Source organism: Diprion similis, chromosome 14 (genome assembly GCF_021155765.1).
Source record: "Diprion similis isolate iyDipSimi1 chromosome 14, iyDipSimi1.1, whole genome shotgun sequence".
In the NCBI taxonomy this organism is placed as follows: domain Eukaryota; kingdom Metazoa; phylum Arthropoda; class Insecta; order Hymenoptera; family Diprionidae; genus Diprion; species Diprion similis.
Window position 1 is genome coordinate 7,807,794 of NC_060118.1, and position 18,228 is coordinate 7,826,021.

General features: G+C 36.5%; 1 protein-coding gene across 2 annotated transcripts in view; it reads left to right on the forward strand.

Moving 5' to 3' along the window:
- Positions 1–1,642: 1,642 nt before the first annotated feature.
- Positions 1,643–18,228, forward strand: part of LOC124414855 (protein single-minded) — a 35,956-nt gene continuing 19,370 nt past the window's right edge. Inside the window, exon 1 of one of the 2 annotated variants that reach the window (XM_046895953.1) lies at positions 1,643–1,773. In XM_046895953.1, coding sequence (XP_046751909.1) covers positions 1,767–1,773 — 7 coding nt within the window. In that variant the 5' untranslated portion in view covers positions 1,643–1,766. Of the gene's footprint in view, positions 1,774–5,467; positions 5,511–18,228 lie in introns of those variants that run through there. The other variant, XM_046895954.1, reaches the window with a different exon arrangement.

The window sequence follows — 18,228 nt, forward strand, 5'->3', positions numbered from 1 at the left end:
CATTATATCTAAAATCACCGATTCTCGACGATTTGTTGTGAATAAAATTGAATTAAATCATTTCCACGTTTACGTTCGGAATAATAAAAAAATCGATAAATTCTACAAGCATGCGAATGAAATTTTATGCTCATCTTTGATTTTATTCAAAAATTTTTTACTCAATTGTCATAACTCTAAAACAGTATCCTGATTTTTTTTTTCAAGTTCTTATTCATCTAGTTAATTATTTACAAATATTTAGACTGATGTTGAGAAATTTTTTTTTTCAATTTTCAAAAAACTCTCAAAAATTTTCGTTTCTTCTCCAAACATTTCAAGACCAAGCCCATAACGGGTCGAGTTTTCTTAAATTTTTTTTAGAACTTTTAATTATTTTGATTACTGAAAACTTTGTTTGAACGCTCCGAAAATTCCCCAAAAATTCTCAAAGCTTCTATTTTTCACTTACGACATTTCTAGACCGGTTTCATTATAAAGTTGAACGTGGCAAAAAAAAAACAATATACGCAGTCCAAAAATTTCGTATTAAGTGAAAAATCTAAGTTTTGAGAATTTTTCGGGAATTTTGAAAGTGCCGAATAGAAATGAAAAAAAAAACAAATATCGCCCCCTTATATAGGACGGGTCTCAAGATCCTTGGAATATAAAAAAAAAAAAAAAAAAAAAAAAACAGTTTCCGAGAATCTTTTCAGAATTTTTCCTAAAAATTCCCTTTTCAAAATCGCCTCAAATATTTATAAACACAATTGAGCAGTTGAGTAAGAAAATCTGAAAAAATTCATGACAAATGTATCAGAGTTGGTACAATTTGTTGGCAAAAAATTTTTTTCTAAAAAAACATCAGAAACGCAAGTTTCAGACTCGGTTACTCGGTTTCGCATGGAATTCTTTTTTATCCGGTATAAAAAAAAATTGCGATAGAATTTTTTTACCCTACCAATGCATTCACGCATGATGCATTCACCCCGCTAAAAGGTGCAGCAGAACTAGTGTGTATATATATATATATATATATATATATATATATACATACATACAACTGTAACCAAAGCACACTCTCACTATATATGTATGTGTATAAAGACGTATAAAATACACGGAAACACACATGAATGAGAGAAATGAGTGGCAGCAAGAAAGAGAGAAAGAGAGAGAGAGAGAGAGAGGAGGTGATGGAGTGGGGAGATACGTGACACCCCCAGAGGCCTCGAGCCAAGACCAAAGAAGTGGGTGCACAAGTCTCTTTAGTTTTGCTCAAGATCGTCCTGAGCGAATTCCGTCCTCGTCGATGCGGCGATCATTCGATTTCCGCGCGATAATCGATTTTAATAAAAATATCATTTTACATTAACATCGTCTCGTGCCGCACAAACCGGAGGAATTTCCAGTCTCAGAGTTTACAAAGCAGTGACGGTGCGACGGATAATTGGAAAAAAGATACAAAAAAAAAAAGAAAAAGAAGAAGAAAGAAACTGTTGTAAAATAAAATAAAAAAACAGCAAGAAAATAGAATAAATAAATAAATTAATAAATTAAAAAACAATGTAATTTTTCGTAAAAATAGGTACGAGAGTGTCGATGCATATTAGATGACTCGGTATGTGACGTGAGGGGTGGGGGCGGGGGGGGAGGGATTTGGCTTCGGAGGGTGAGAAAACAATGAAAGAATATCAGTTTAAAGAATATCGTGATTTCACCACTGAGGCTGTCGAAGATTCATTCGAACACACACGTATAATATTGCACGCAAACAGAGTTGAATAATGAAACGTAAGTACCTGAATTATATAGAGAATTTAAAAGAAAGAGAAAACGAGAAAAAAAGAAAAGAGAACAGTTACAATTGAAAAATTTCAAAATTTATTTTCAACACGCTTCGGTTGAATTAGGTAGATTAGGTTGAAGAATTGAATTTAACGCGGGAAGTTTAAAATTCGTTTCCCGTACACACACTTGTCGTTATAATATGTATATATATATATATATATATATATATATATATATGGGATTTTCCACGCCAGATCGGACGGTTTGAAAATTTTTATATTTCTGATTACCTTAATTTTTTGATATTTTTTAGTACCCCTCAAAAGAGCACGTATCGAAAAAAGTTTTTTTTTCCCCATTTTTTTGTTCATAACTTTCTCAATAACGGTCCAAGTTTAAGTGTTGTTTTTTATTTATTTATTTTTTTTTTCAAACACTTTGTTTTCGGATTACCTTTGCAGAAACAAAAAAACAACAAAAATATTCAAAGTATTTTTGATCAAGATTTTTTGAGTTTGAAATATTGAATCGTTTTTTCGAAAGTCAGTTTATCTTTCTCGATTGTTTTGAAAATCTCACTAAAAAGTAATCGGAAAAATTAAGGAAATCAAAACTCAAAATTTTTCAAACCGTCCAATTTGCCGTGGAACGTCCCATATATTTTTTATTACTACAGATATATGTATATATAACATAAAAATCAAGTAAATCCGTAAAGTATTAGTAGACTAATAATGCGGAACTATACGCAGGATCTTGCGGGTATAATTCTTGAAAAAAAAATATATTTTCACGGATAACCTAAAACAATGCACGATTTTGCCAAGTGTGTGTGTGTGTGTGTGTGTGTGTGTGTGTAATTATGCGTACATCACGTAGGTACGAAATGTTTTTAACGCGGTTGAATGTGTATAATTACTGTGCATGTACGTCGCGCATGTCTACATGCCAAAATATAAAAACGTGACTAAAAACGGATGCGGATAGCGAAGAGTGAGTTTTTCGCTTTCGTTCTGCCGCTGGTAATAAAACTCTCGCATCGTCAGCAAAACATGTGTATAATCTTATTGTTAACACCTCGATATTATATATCCCCCCCCCCCTCCCCCCTCCCCCCCTCCCCTCTGCCCCCGAGTCCAAGGTTGTCCACCACGTGAAAATATTATTGTCGCAGCGATTAATTAACCGCGCGCGCGCGAGATTAGCGAATTTCAGACTTGCAGAAAATTTTCAACCCCGAAAAATCAAGTCAAGGAACTTGTAAGAAATGGAAGTCAAAGAATTGAAAAAAATATTTAAACGACGAATAGAATTAAAATTAAATGTACTGATGATTTGTTTTTTTTTTTTTTTTTTTCGTTGTCGTCCTTGCTGTGAAAAATTTTTCTGAATTTTGTTCAGATTTTTTTCGGAACAACCGTTGACGAGTTACGATTTTTTTTTTTTTTTCTTAACCGAGAAAAAAGACACGACTATTTTTTTTTGAGTCTGAAAAAAATGTACAAAAATTTTACGACTAAACTTAGAACAGTCTGTCGTTCACGGGGATTTGGGTGCAAATTTTTTTTTATATATTCTTTTGGTCACCTAATCAGAACACTAAACTCACGACTTTTGTCCATTGGTCGTAAAATTTTTGTGAAATTTTTTTCAGATTTAAAAAAAAAATCTGCAACTCTGAAACCCTGTTGTTCCGAAAAATCTAAAAAAAATCAGATTCGTGATCAACGACCCAATCTAATTTGAAAATTTTGTAAGCCATATCGGATCCACCATCTTGAATTTTTCAAATTCAATTTTAGTTTCGTACTCAGCGACCCCATAAGCTCATAATTTATTTATTTTAATTTATTCATTAAGCAGAAACGACATCGAATCCGTAAAAAAGTATTTGAAAAAAAAGTAAAAAATATGCAATAAGATGAAAAATTTTTTTTTTTTAAACCAGATGATAAAAAAAAAAACAAAGGAGCGAGATCGATAGAAGGGAAAAAATCTTCGTCACTCCCAGGAATACATGCAGCCTGTAATATTTTTGTACAACGCTTTTTGCCCGTTTCAACGACTCGCGAATGCGCCATACATGCAGTGCAATATATGTATAGTATATGTATAACCTTTTCGCAGTCTAGACCCGCAGGTAGAATCGCTCTCCTCAAGGTGTAAGGCTTGCCGATTTAGTGGCGGATCGAATCCCTCCGAGTTCCGAAGTCGCGAGTCACAACCTGACTTCAAAACTCAGCCGACGACGATTCGCTTTTCTTCACGCCAATAAATCCCCTCCGTTTCGTGGTTAAAAAAAGAAAAAAAAATGTATATATATTAGGGTGGCGCAAAAAAACAGACTGTTTTTTTTTTTTTTTTTTTTTTTTTCGAGTCTCGTGTGACAAAATTTTAGCTTTTGATGTTTTAAGAGTCCACTTCAAAGGACAGCTCAAAAAAAAAAATTTGAGAGGCCAAATTTTTTGAAATTTCAAAAATCGTCAAAAAATGAAATCAATAAATTATATATTTTTAGTATTTTGTTTGATTTTCAATTCATGTCGTGGTGTATTGTTATCGATTCTGTCTTACTAAATTGAAGAAAAAAAATTTATGAAATTTTAATATGAATATTAAAAGGTCGCTCGAAAAGATCTAAAGACATGCGTCAAAAAATTGAAAAAAAAAAAAACTATGAGCGACCTTTCAAAATTCAAATTTTGAACTGAAACTTTCGGAAACTTATTTTTTTTTTTTTGTCTATAAAATTATACCGTAACGAGAAAAAAAAATTCTGTGACATGAGTAATTTGAAACCCCAATAATAACGATTTGCCTCCATTAAAAGTAAGAACTTAGGTTATTGGCGATAAAATAGCGTCGAGAATCAGGCTCTGACGTCATAGGAGATTTTTCAATACGCGAAATTGACAGAGAAATTGAACAACGATGCTTATCACGCTGTTGTATTGCAAAAATGACACTTTCGTTTACTACAACATTGGATTGGAAATTTCGTGCAATTTTTTCTAGACTTTTTTCAGATTTTACCGATTACTTTATACAGTTGTTGAGTAAGCAGTCGGTTGTTGATTTTTGATCTCAAATAACTTTTGAAAGAGTGGATTTATAAAAAAATGACAACAGACCTTTTTTGTAGATGGTTCAATTTCCTACAAAACGATGTTTATCAATTTTGTGTACGACGCGTCGTTAGCTAATTATAAAAATCAAAAGTTAAATAATACAAATTTGTTAAAAAAAATTTCACACAATTAAAATCGCACAAATGATAAACCAATTGGAAGTTAACAAAATATTACCGTGACGAACTTAATTAACATTATACAATTATAAACATTATTCAATATGAAAACGTACGTAAAGTGAATTATCAGATTAGATCAGATTACTTTATTCAAAACACTAAGGACTTGCCGACCATTATAGTCCAGGTAATTCACCGAAAATATCAAAGAGAGAGAAAGAAATGCGGTTTATTACGTCCTGGAATCCCCTGAGGACTGTGCAGAGTACGAATTGCAAAAATTATTATAGATATGTAAGAAAATAATATCAAGTGTGAAAAATATAATAATAAAAAATAAAAAATTACAAAGAGAGAGAGAGAGAGAGAGAGAGAGAGAGCTAATACGAGTGATTGACGTATTATGTACCGGTGTAATTAGGTTCACCATTGGTGAGTATATGTGGGAAAAGGGCAGTTGGGGTCAGGAGCGTGGAGGTGATAATAACCAGTAAAGACTGGCCGAGACGCATTGAGAATGCGTGAAATATCTACTCCCTTATATTTTACGAACCATCAAGGCACACCTGGTCTGACCGACAAACCCGTCAGTTGTCTCGTTCCGATAATCGTGCTATTTTGCAATTTTCAATTGGCGTGAAGCACAGCTCGCTCGGTGATTTAGCGCGGCTGTTGTTAAGGAAATTACCGCATGACTTCAGTAATGATTATTCCATTCTTCGTCTTATTTCATCACAGCGAACGAAGTTCTTGCCGATGTTCAGTAAATGGAATCTAAACTGAAATCAAGGGAAGCAAAATTCGTCTGTTGTTTTTGGAATGGGTGAAAGTAACACCTTTTGATTTTCAAATCGAGTTACTAATTCTCAGGATATTTTTAAACACATTCTGCTGTTCGAGATTCTCAACGTTTCTAAATGTGAAAAATAACTCGAGGCAGAGTAAAATTATTAACCCTTTTAGTCACGCGTTATTTTTTTTAGTCAAATTTTATAACTAGATAGTATTTTATGAGTTTTAGGATCGCTGATTGCGAATCTGAAATCGGATTTCAAAAATTCAACATGGCGGGTCTAATTTCAAACTCGATCGAATTATAATGCGCTTTTCGAGGTCGTTGATTGGATTTGCTGTACTGAATTTTTAAAATCTAACCTCAAAAAAATCCCTGGACAGAGTTTTTTCTCCGGATTCGATAAGATTTCAAATTTTCGCCCGTCATATTGAATCCGCCATCTTGAATTTTTATATTCGATTTCAAATCGAATGTGCAAAGAAATATTTTGCAAATTTCTCTAAATATACAAAAAATTGATGTAAAATAAGCGGTGAGAATGTTTATGACCACTCTATGACTCAAAGTGTTAAAATCATTTTCATTTCAAGTATTCCTCGATACGCCTTATAAAGATGTTTAATTAACTGGAAGTTAAAACTCTGAGTAATCCTCTTCCACAATGCTCATATTCTTTCTCGTCTTTCCCTTCCACTTATATTCCTTGAAATTCACTTAAAATTTCGAGTTGCCTGATACAATTCCATAATGGATCCACGATCCATATTGCAAGAATGTATCACGTGCCAGTAAATTGAGACATCAGTTCCACCTCGAGAGGGATGTCGGTATCAGAGGAAGGTGACATCACGCTGCTAAAGAACGTGCCAGAGAGAAAAACATGGTCGTATTGAATTATCCATTTTTGCACGGAATCGCAAGAGAGCCGAGATAAAGACTGAGATTTGCAGCAAAGTCTTTAGTTCTTTCAGCCTCTTAAAGTATTAACTCCGACGTAACTAACTCCATTATTACTGATCTCCGCAGTCTTGTGTTTTTATACGTCACGTTGCGCCAATAAACCTGTCGTATATATATATATATATATATATATATATATATATATATGCAAGTATTCGACTATCTACGTGTTTCGCGTTATCGCAGAAAAAAAAAATAAGGAGCAAAAACTTGACGTTTGAGATAGAAATTCGCCATCGGCACGCTTCCCCCGATAAAAACGTATCGATGCTGATTTGTTTTAGGCATGAGATTCGACGGAATAATACCTATGGGTGATAAATTCAGGGGGGGGGGTTGTTTTTTTTATTTCAACGGAGCTTGCAGAAAGCTTGCAGAGCTTGTGGTAACGGTGTTAATAATCGGGTTCCATGGAAATGTCATCGATCGTATTTTTTTTCTCTCGCAAGTTGTTGGGGGACTTTTTTTCCTTTTTTTCTGGTATCCAGCAAATATAATTTTGGACCCAAATAAAATTTATTTGATTAATTTATGCTAGATTCACATGCGGATAACTTCAATGCCGCTTCATGATGAAAGATATCGAAACTAAAAATCTAAGAATTTTTTATTGATTCTTGGTTTCACGGTTCGTCTCTTTTATTCCTCCTTGCTGATTGATGTACCATTTTTTTTTTTTTTTTTTTTTTTTTTTTGCAATTAGGTGTTTATAATTACCTGAGTTTGAATAGAAACGAGAAAAAAAAAACAATATTCTAGAGTAAATTATGAAAAGTCATCAATCTTCAGAATCGTATTCAAGCACGAATTGTCGATAAATAATTGAGCGAATTATTTTCTTAGATTTTTAATAGCTTGAAATTATTGTCGTTTCGAAAGATTTCGGTCTTTTTGAAAAAAGTACTACACGAACCGTCGAAAGAAAAAAAAAAAATAGCAATTCAAACACTTTCCCGTCAGTTTGCCGCTGTTCTTTAGCATAAAAAGGAAAAAAAAAAAAAAAAACGATTTCGAATTGAAAAATTTAGAAATCGAAAGACATCTTCGTGTTTAAAAAATTTTGCCAAGACATTTTTCAGCTTACGTGTGCGGATAATTTTCAAGCCTAAAAAAAAAAAAAAAAAATCAATCAGGAAAGCTGGACGTCTTTTGCCGCTTTCGTACGCTTATAAGTCAATACGTGTAATGACTTTTTTATTTTTTTTTTTTATACTCTATAATTATGGAACTAGAATAGTCACCAGAGTAATTACGGTGAAAATCCATGTCTGGATTTAGAAATCGACTGGTTTAGAAAAATGTTTTATCTGGTTGAAACGGACGACGGTAGAAAAGACGCCACCCCTTCCCTCTCCCCCCTCCCCCTTCACCCTTCACCATTCCCTCTTCTTGAACGCCGTTCGTCGCTTATAACTGATCGTGCCCGCCTGGAAGACTGGGTGTGGAGACCTGCAGACATGAGGGAAAAGGGGTCCTCGGTAGGTCCACTGAAGATCCGGATTTTCATCCCCAAACCTCACACCTCGAGGTGGCATACCTACGACCCACCCGGGGGCCGTTTACGCAGGGACGCCAAGCGCCATTTTGGATAGGAGAATTCGTACAGCGGTACACCGATCAGTCACACTTAACGTCAGGGTGAAGTGCCGAGCTAAGGGCTGCCGAGGTTGGGTGCTAGCCGAAGGGCTCCACCCGTGGGTGGGTCCCCCTCTCCTCTCCTCTCCACTCCTCTCTAGCTCCATCTCTCTCGCCCCAGGCTCGACCACGTCGCCTGGGGTTGCCGAACAAGGGAGAGAAGTTTGATTCGCCCGAGATTCCCGCTCCGCAATGCTTTCACCCTCCCGTAATCCTGAATCAGCTCGGGGAGAATCGTCGAGATTCAGTCACGAGGGGTTGACGCAGCGACGCAGTTACTGATATTGTCGCTCTGCTAATTGTTACTTGTGATCAGGCCCATTACTCGAGGCCCAGGAAACTCTGGATTAAATTCATCCCTCACACTTCTACTACCCTGACAAATTCTCTCTCTCTCTCTCTCTCTCTCTTTCTCTGTTTCTCTTTCACCCTCATACTCTTCGCTTGGACAGATGTTACACGTTCCTATACCTCTCGCGTTACTCTGGTGCTGCTAATTTTTATGCACTGTTAGGTATGAAGAAATATTCAAGTTCCCACTTCTCTAGACTATACAATCCGATTGTCAATCTAACGCTGAATTTTGATTCTCGGTTTCGAAATCGATTATACAAAAATTGTTTGTATAGATTTGGTACTGCATATTGGATAATTTTAACGCTACACATATTTTATACTGCGTAACTACATTCACACTAACTTCGGTGTTCAGAGAACGTTTATATCATTCCTCATCATTACACGTTTCTAAGTCAGAAAACACTTGACCAAAAAATGGGCAAAGAACGACGCTTTAGCTGGTTTATGGATGGACAAGCAATTTTCGTAAGATTCAGTTCCTCAACATCAGTTAGTCTGAACTCTGAAATGATTGCAAGAGATAGAATTCCAGTACATCTATTTCGTTGTCTCTCTTGATATAAAAATAAACAGAAATATCTCGTTCTTTCTACATCGTGAGTCCAAAGATCGTCACACCATCATCGATTCATTGGATTGTCAACCGTTGCAAAGAATTATTTACGGTAGATGTCGATACAACTTTGGCTACGTTAGTACCAGTGACGTAACGATCCTATTAAATTTTTTTCGAGGTAGTATTTTGTTCTTTGTGGTACACAACGGGGTTACAGCCAGTCAGGGAGCGGAGAAAAGCGATTTTTGAAAAATCGTTTTCCGTAAAGGCGATATTTCAATTCATTAATATAAAATTTTTATACATATTGAGGTAAGCAAGATATCTCTGGACTGGATCATTGAAAATGAAAAACCAAAAAATACCTTCGATCAAGGACTGAAAAATATCTCCATAAAGTTTGTGTAAAAATTCGAGACTGATCGGTTCAACCGTTTCCGATAAATCCTGCTCACTGACATTGAAAACATAGTTTTGAGAAATTTCGAACGTTCCGGAGCGTCTTTGCAAATGTTCGCGTAACTTCGAGAATATACTTGTCGGATTGACATGAAATTTTCTATACATAAAATCTGCAAAAATCGTTTTTCGAAAAATCCTGACTAGGTATATAACCTCTTAAGCCTTCGTTGTCCTCAGCCTTGGATTAAAGTCGCTGGCAACGAGAAGCTTCCCGTGATTCTGATCATCATCGGCAATGGATGTCGTCGAGCTTAGCCATCATAGCTGCGATGTTCGAGAACGCGCGCACGTTTTACGCAGACGCTTGTATACATGCGCACATTTGTGATTTGGTCCGGCTGTTGCCTCCTGAAACTTGAGAGACTCGGGTTTCAACCGTGCAGCAGGCGTCTAAACACAAGCTCGAATTCGTAATCAATAAACCCTGGTAAACCCATCAACCTGCCTGCCTTCTCGCCCACCTCCTCACTCTCAGCCTTCCTCCCTCCTCTGGTTCACCGTGGCAAACCTCGTCGAGACATTTGTGTTCGATATAGGTACACATACCTCATGCACCTTCTACCTACGCATGTATATACCTACACTTTTCTGTTTACTCGCTTACCGAATACCCTGTAGTGCCAATTTGCAAGTTAGTAGTTAGCCTCCAGTGTATAGCTTTCCAGATCCGTAAAGCATGTCGATCATACTCGGTGTTGACGTGAATTATGGTCTGCCAAAATGTCCAGATATCCATGGCACTCAGTTACAAGTTCCTATAACCTCAGCAAAGTGCTTTCAGACTTTCCTGAATTGACTGCAAGGAGTTTGGACTATTCATCGAGGTGTTTCGTTGTTCGTGTTCTTCTCAACTGTCTTGACCGGTGTCCAATCGTTCTGCAGTTGAGAACTCTGGATACGAAGACACACCATCCAGGGATGTTCGATTCTGAATCGATCTTCAGTAGAAACGATCTTTTTGGTGAGAAAAATCGATCTTTTGTATCGATTCTTCAGTCTTCGATATTCGAGAGAATCGATTCTTTTACCTGCTTCTGGGTTGCGGGTGTTTGGGTTCCGAGGCAATAACAAAATGAAAAATCTTATTATGCCGAGACACTTGAAAATAGAATGCGAGAACGCTTAGAAGAAAGAATAACTAGAGCAGAGAGTAAACAGTAGACATCGAGGTTAGGATCTTGGTTACTCGCTCGGTTTGAGGTTTCGATCACTCGCTTCGTTTGGAATTTGGCTTTTTGGGACACGTAATATGAAAAGATCGATCTTTAACCCTTCGATTTTAGTAGAATCGATTTTCACACACCCGATTCCGAATCGATCCAGAGATCGATTTTTTACACAAGATCGAACAACCCTACTCCAATATCCTCTTGGGCCACCATGATGTCCCTGGTACGCTGAGAGCACGGCGACGAGGAGTCAGAGGAGTGAATAAGAGGGGGGATGGAGAGGCCCGCGTCTTGCTTTACGGTTCTTGACGTTACGCTGACGCGACACAATGCCCTCTTTTGCTGACTGGTCGCAGTCGTATCTAAGGATTGGGGCCCCGAACGAATATGTTGGCATGTTGGCTGATGTAGACGACACATTACGCGCGCCGAGTTCTGAACTCCATGCTCCGCAGTATAAAGTGTACATACATTTTGCTCAATATTTAAACCGCGTTGTAAGTTGTAACGAGCTCAGCGTACAATATCGGGAACTGCATCAGTATGTAGGTACCTGCAACAAACAACACCGAGGTCGTATGCGGATTTTGACTCCATGCTTCACTGCTTACAGCAGTCGACGACGTTTCGAGTTCCTCCACATATTGTAGCTCTCTCTCTCTCTCTCTCTCTTTCTCTCTCTCAGTTCTGTTCTGCTTCGAGCTGACTAATTGCAACCTCTGCAACAGCGGCTCGTGTTACTCGTCCCTTCAACTAATTGCATATTAAGTAAATAGCTCACTGCAGGTTATGCGACTGCCGATAGTTAGGCACAATCTGGCCAATGCTCGCCTTGTTCACACGCTGGCTACATCATGTTTCTGCGAATTCATTGACTGACGTCATTCGGTATAGTCACTGTGATACTGAAGAAAGAACATCGGCGTTTCTTCGTCGTGTAGAAATTTTCATCGCTTTCTCTTTACATCAATTTTCTCGCCACCAATTGATTTCATTGGTCGGATCTAACGGAATAAGTCAATCAAATCACTCAGTGTCTTGTTATGTCAGAACATCGATACGGTGAACGAAATTCGTCTGTCCACCAAAGTTGGATCATCCGAAATAAACTCATCGTCTCTACGGAGCTTTCCAATAAGAGGTTAAAAGTTTGGCGGAAATGGCAGCTTTCAAATTTCGAAGAGTAATTCGCTTGGCCTAAAACGTTCATAATTTCGCGCTTACACAGCTTATAATAGCGATGGCAAAACTCATCGAAAGATCATAGAACAAATACCATGCTCATCTGAAACGAAAAAAGTCAGTTCCTTCGACAATTTTGTAACGGTCTCTTATATAATTTGCTAAATAATCTATTCTAATCGTGATTAGAATTTTTTTTTCTCTCCACCGAGTAAGTACAGAGAATCCACTGTACATATATAGGTATGTATATACAGGAGCGTGCGTGATCCGGGAGTTTTTGAACAAACATATACCTATATGACCCCGCTCATTTTGTACACGCGACTGGAACGCGAGAACGTGCACGAGAAGAGCTGCAAAACAATATTTGAAGAGATTTACGCCTTCGCTCGAATGTTTTCATAGCGTAAATCCACGGCATGCGCGACAAGGACGACAACTCGTTGCAAAATGTGAAGGTTTATATATTATATTTATGTTATAAATTGAATTTAAATGCAGAGAGCTGTATACATATATCTGTAGGGGGGCGTTCGGACTCACTTTCGATAAGAAAAAAAATTGTATAATTTTCTTTGAAGTGGAATTTAAAGCGTTTAAAATTTTTTTCGAGCTTCATTACAAGCCTCAGTTTTTTGACAATTTTTTTACCCCCCCTAGTCAAAAGATTTTAACAGCTAAAAATAATCAAAAACTTGGTGAATCTCTGTGTAATACGTTAGACTTTGGTTAAATTAAATTGTGAAAAATCTTTGAAAACTGAATCTTAGACCGTGTCGAAAAGTATTTGAAATTAAAGTTTGGGTAGTTTATTGAAATAAATTTCGAAAAGTTGTAATTTTGTACGAGTTCTGTGCGTGATAATGATAAATTTTTCTTAAGAAAAAAAAAAAAAAAAAAAAGGTTAAATTCCGCAAATCAATTCCAATTCATCGGGGGTTGTTACCGAAATGAGTTCGAGAATAAGGGTGGCTTGCGAGTTCGTCTTGCAGATCCTCTTTAAAAGACTCGGAAGATTATATCCGGGCTCATCGTCAGCGTTTATTCTACATATCTGGCACGGAGTGACAAACAGTAAATTGGATTTCTCAGCCTCGGGAATGGAGAAGAAAGGGCTTATTCGTATGTTTGTTCTTTCAGTGGGACGGGCCGTACGTATCTATATACAAGGCGACGCCCCCGCCCCCACCCCCGCCCCCGTAACCAGACTGCCATCCTTGCTATGTACTTCGCGGCAAGACATAAACTGCGCAAGGGATGCTGGGACACGAAGTATGCTAATAATTTAGGCCTTCTCTGTATATCTTACGTCACAGCGTCACCCACCAACCACCGTGTAGTATTCTTACAGCTATTCGAACGCTCTATTATTATACCTAGATACGGATGCAAAAATTTTGCTGGCAAGAAGAAATTCCCTAGAATCTATCGGTCGACAAGTGACAGTCAACCATAACCTCTCGCGAATTAATCCTTTCATGCATAAATCTTTCTTTATAGGTGATTCACTTGAAATTTTGCATTCAAGGGCTTTTGGGGTCACTGATTAGAAATCTGTACTCGGTATTCGAAAATTTGAATGGTAGATACAATATGGCGGTTGTAGATTCAAAAAGTCATTTTATTTTGATAGATAGATCTTCATGTTACACGATTTTTTGAGTCAATGATTACGAATCTGAAGTTCAAATTAGAAAATTCAAAACAGTAGATTCATTATGGCGGACAAACAAAAACTATAACAAGAAAAAATTTTTGGTGTGTTTTAATAGTTCGGGTAGAAATTGGCATTCGGGTTTTCGTAGTAGATTAGCAGAAAATGTTTTTTTTTTTTTCCATGGAAAATTACGAATTTTGACCATTTGATTACATGTGCTATTTTTGCAGTAAATAAATAAATAAATTTTACCATTTTTTTAGACTTTAGACTTTTTTTTCACCGATACCAGAATATTGACACATTTTTAATATTTTACATGTAGTAAGAATGTATTATTATTAATGATACGCAGCTACAATGATATTTGAATAAAGAAAGAATGAGGAAAATATTAATTTCACGACGCAGAATCGATGTTTTGCGATCTTACCTTAATTTGAAAACAAAATAGATAAATTCTTGATTTGAATTATCTGACTATTTCTTTCATGCATCAGAGAAAAGCTAAGGATTATACATATTGTTTTTAAATTCAATGGGATTTCATAGTTTGATTGAAAATCTTGTCTATTATATTTCGTAAAGAAAAAAAAACGTGAAAAAAAAAATCATTCATGACGTTTGATAACTTTTGTGACATGTTCTTGCGAACAGTAAAGAATCTTTATATTATCTGCTATATAATCTAAAAATTGGAGTCAGTTTCTAGATATTGAAAATGAGTCAATATTTATAGGCGAATATCTTTAAATCTATTAGAGTTAGGAAAATTCTATTTCAGTACTTTTTTATAGCGCGTGAAATTTGCCATAAGAATCTGTATTTAAATAGTTTATAAATCAAGCCGTTTACGAGAAATCACTATTTTTCTAATTTCTTAATTTCTTTTTATCCATTATTTAAATTGAAAGTGAAGAAAAAATAAAATAAGTACTTCTAAATATCAATATTAAGAGCTCATATTTGGCTGAAATATTATATTCGAGATGCTCTACCAAAATTTTGATGCGCATTTTGAAAAGCAAATTTCTTTTTCGGAATATCCTACATTCTAAACTTATAGGAATTCCTGACCTAGACTACGACGCGTTGAAATACGACGCAGTCAGAACTTGTGCAGAGAAAAATCCGAGTCAGTGAGTGAATCGGAGTAATCCCGAGTCTTTCGGAGAAGAGAGTCACCCGGTGTTTGATTGTCTTGAAAATGATGCATCGTCAGAGCAAGGAAAACATCCCAACTCCACCCTTCGTAGCCTGCATGGCAAGTTTCTACGAGGCTGGAAGTTCGACGCTCGCTAGCTCTCAAAAGAAAAACGAATGGAAATATGCGGCGGAAACGGAGCTAAGCCGTTCGCTGGTTGCCAAGTCGTGCCTCGTGCCGGAATTTCAGTTTTCCCGACGCATTGAGCTGGTCACGAACGCCCCAAAATCGCCCCGCCATCCACCTTCTTACGACCGTTTGGCTGATTTTTCAGGGGGTGGCTCAATGGCCGAAATGAATTTTTAACTTCCGTTCATTTTTCGGGACGATTCTTCGCTGAAAACCAATCCCAAAGTCTTCATTCAACGGTCACGAATCTTTTTCACCAATTCTCAATGCAGGTTCGATTATGTATATTCTATTTTTTACCGCACGCACTTCGTTTCACGCTCCGGATAGCTATAATATCGTAAATTTTATCTGCGACGATATCAGATATTTCGAGGAATTTTTAGACGTTGATTCATGAGGAAAATCGGCGACGATCGAATCGGAGTCATTTATTAATATTAATCGTACAGATTTCTTATACGATTTTATTGTTAGAGAATCAGTTAAAATTTTACCGATTTTTAAAGATTTCAAATGATTTCAGAATACGTGACAGAATCTTTTTATATGATCATGATTTCAAATGATCTTAAAATATTCATGACGTCCGAAAATTTTTATCAATTTCAGACAATTTTAATTGACATGTACATCGAATGATTTTCAAAATAATTTCAAGCGACGTCAAGGATTTTTCGAGATCTATATGTCGTAAGAGAGATCTATATTGCAATAGTTTACGTATTTCTTCTTACATCAAACTTTTTCTCGTTGAAAAAGATGTTGAAAAAGTCAGGAAAATTGATTATCATTTTGATTGATTCAAAACCCCGACAATCAGCTGATCGATAAATTTAAACGAGATTGAAGTGTTAACTTAACAAAGTTTTAAACAAAACACAATTTGATTTGCAATAGAAATGAACTTAGAAAAAAAAATTTGGTTTTAATGACCAAAATCTGGTCCTGACAACGAAATTTCAAAACATTACTTTCCCACAACGAAAAACTCGAGTTGATTTTATAGCGCGTAGAAAATAAAATGTTTTTGTCATGTCTGAGAAAACGTTTCTCTCATCACAATTCCATAGATTTTTTTGAGATTACGAAATCCGATCTGCACAGTAAAATCATTTTGTAAGGATTGAAAAACGATTTTTTAATCGTTGTAACTGAAAAAATTATCGTGCGATTGTTATTTATACCGCATGAATTACATGCCAGATCAAAGAATGACAAAGATATATGCCATTGCGAATTGACAGGCTGATTGAAAAAAGTGTTATTTCTTTAAATAGACTAAATTAAAATCGAGATTTCGCATTTATAAGTATAAATTTTATTCAATTAAATAATCATTTCATTAATTTTGGTATTTACAATAAAATATTGTATCCTCACGTGAAAACTTTCCACCAAATCCATGTCTACAAACTGATTCCTTTAAAAAAGCTAAACGTTTTCTCTGAGTAAATATTCTACCTCGTTCCAGTTCACCGGGTTTGGGATTACCCGAAAATTGTGGAATTGCGAGTTCTCCAAAATGGCAAATTACCGAGATTGAAATCGCGAATTCCAGCCTCACCACCTCAACCACCGTCATATATAATAATTCCATGGTGATGTATAATAATTCACGTTATGGCACGTTGTTTCGTCAGTGTTTATACGGCACCAGCTGAGCTGCCTTTCGGCACTTAGGAAAACACAAGCGACAGGTACAGGACCCACCCTCCGAATCCTTGTACCTACAGTCAGGATTCGGGATTTCCCTGCCTTAAAATAAGGCCCCTTCCTTAAGAAAGTCTCCGTTAATCAGGCTCTATTCCGTGAAAGTTTACTCCGTTTAAAAAACTTTCTGCTTCTCGGTGAAAATATAATAGAAATCGTAACTTCAGACGAGCATCGTCATGGCTTTGACCATAAAAAAAGAGACCCAATTAAATTGAAGAAACTATCGTTTGGTACGTTTAATACGTTTAACTTACGGTGTTTAAGTGTTTTGTATTCTGTTTAACTTTGACATCGTCTTTCAAAAAAAGATATTGTATAAAAACCTGAAACGTATGTCGAAGGATCGATTAAACCTGAAAAAGTTTAATGGGCAGAAAAATATTGCAGATTTTACATTTCCTGTGGTGATTATGGTATATAGACAACACTTTGTTTTTAGTTAAAATCCTGTGGCAGGATTTAAAAATCCGATAATACGAGTTACAATATGCTTTGTATGTAGATCCAGCGCAATTGATACGTAGATTTTGACTCCAACAGATGTAAAATCTACATGAAAAAAAATGTCCGAGACCATTTCAACCTGTCATCGACTACGCTAAATTAATTTACGATTCAAGGTAGCTAACAGCTGTTGAAACAAGTGTTTAAACGTACAATTGGCATGCAGAGTACCTGCAAAACGCCACATCTGGATTGCATATTGAGGAAACTTTAGTGCCGATGGTGGAAGGAGGATGAATTTAGCAGTTTAGGATCAGGTTGAGAACTGCGAGTAAAAATACCTGCGTCGAAAGTTTCGCCTGTGCATTATGCGGTACAATGAAGAGGCTACAACACCTTACTTTGCGAACACGTGTTACCTAGATTTTCCAAACTGGTATAATAAACCGTTAGTTACGACCTTTTGACCCTCCGTGCTTACGTCCCGCACTCTGCGACACATGGTTTGTATTAAGATAAGCTTTTCTCTACCTGTTAGCCGCACTCTTGCAGCCTGTCCAAACTCGTCACTCACCCTCCTCCTCCTCCTCCTCCTCCCTCGCTTACAACAACTCGGTTTAGTCGCAGGTTCAGAAACCAGAGACATTGCCAGGTATCCTACTAGATAGATAATTCGCTTATATCGTGATGTTGAGGAATGTGGTCATCGATCAAGTCTATTCCTGTCTCAAGCAATGCCAATAATTATTCCTAGGAAACATTTTTCAGATAACACGACCAACCATTTCCTCCCTTGCATAAATATTTTTTATTTGACTTCTTCTTTCAATATGAAAACAAATGGTAACCTGACAACATCGAAGGTTTCGACAGTGACGTAAAAAAGCATCGCAGAACGCCGACCAATTCCATGAAAATTCTTTACGAGACAACAC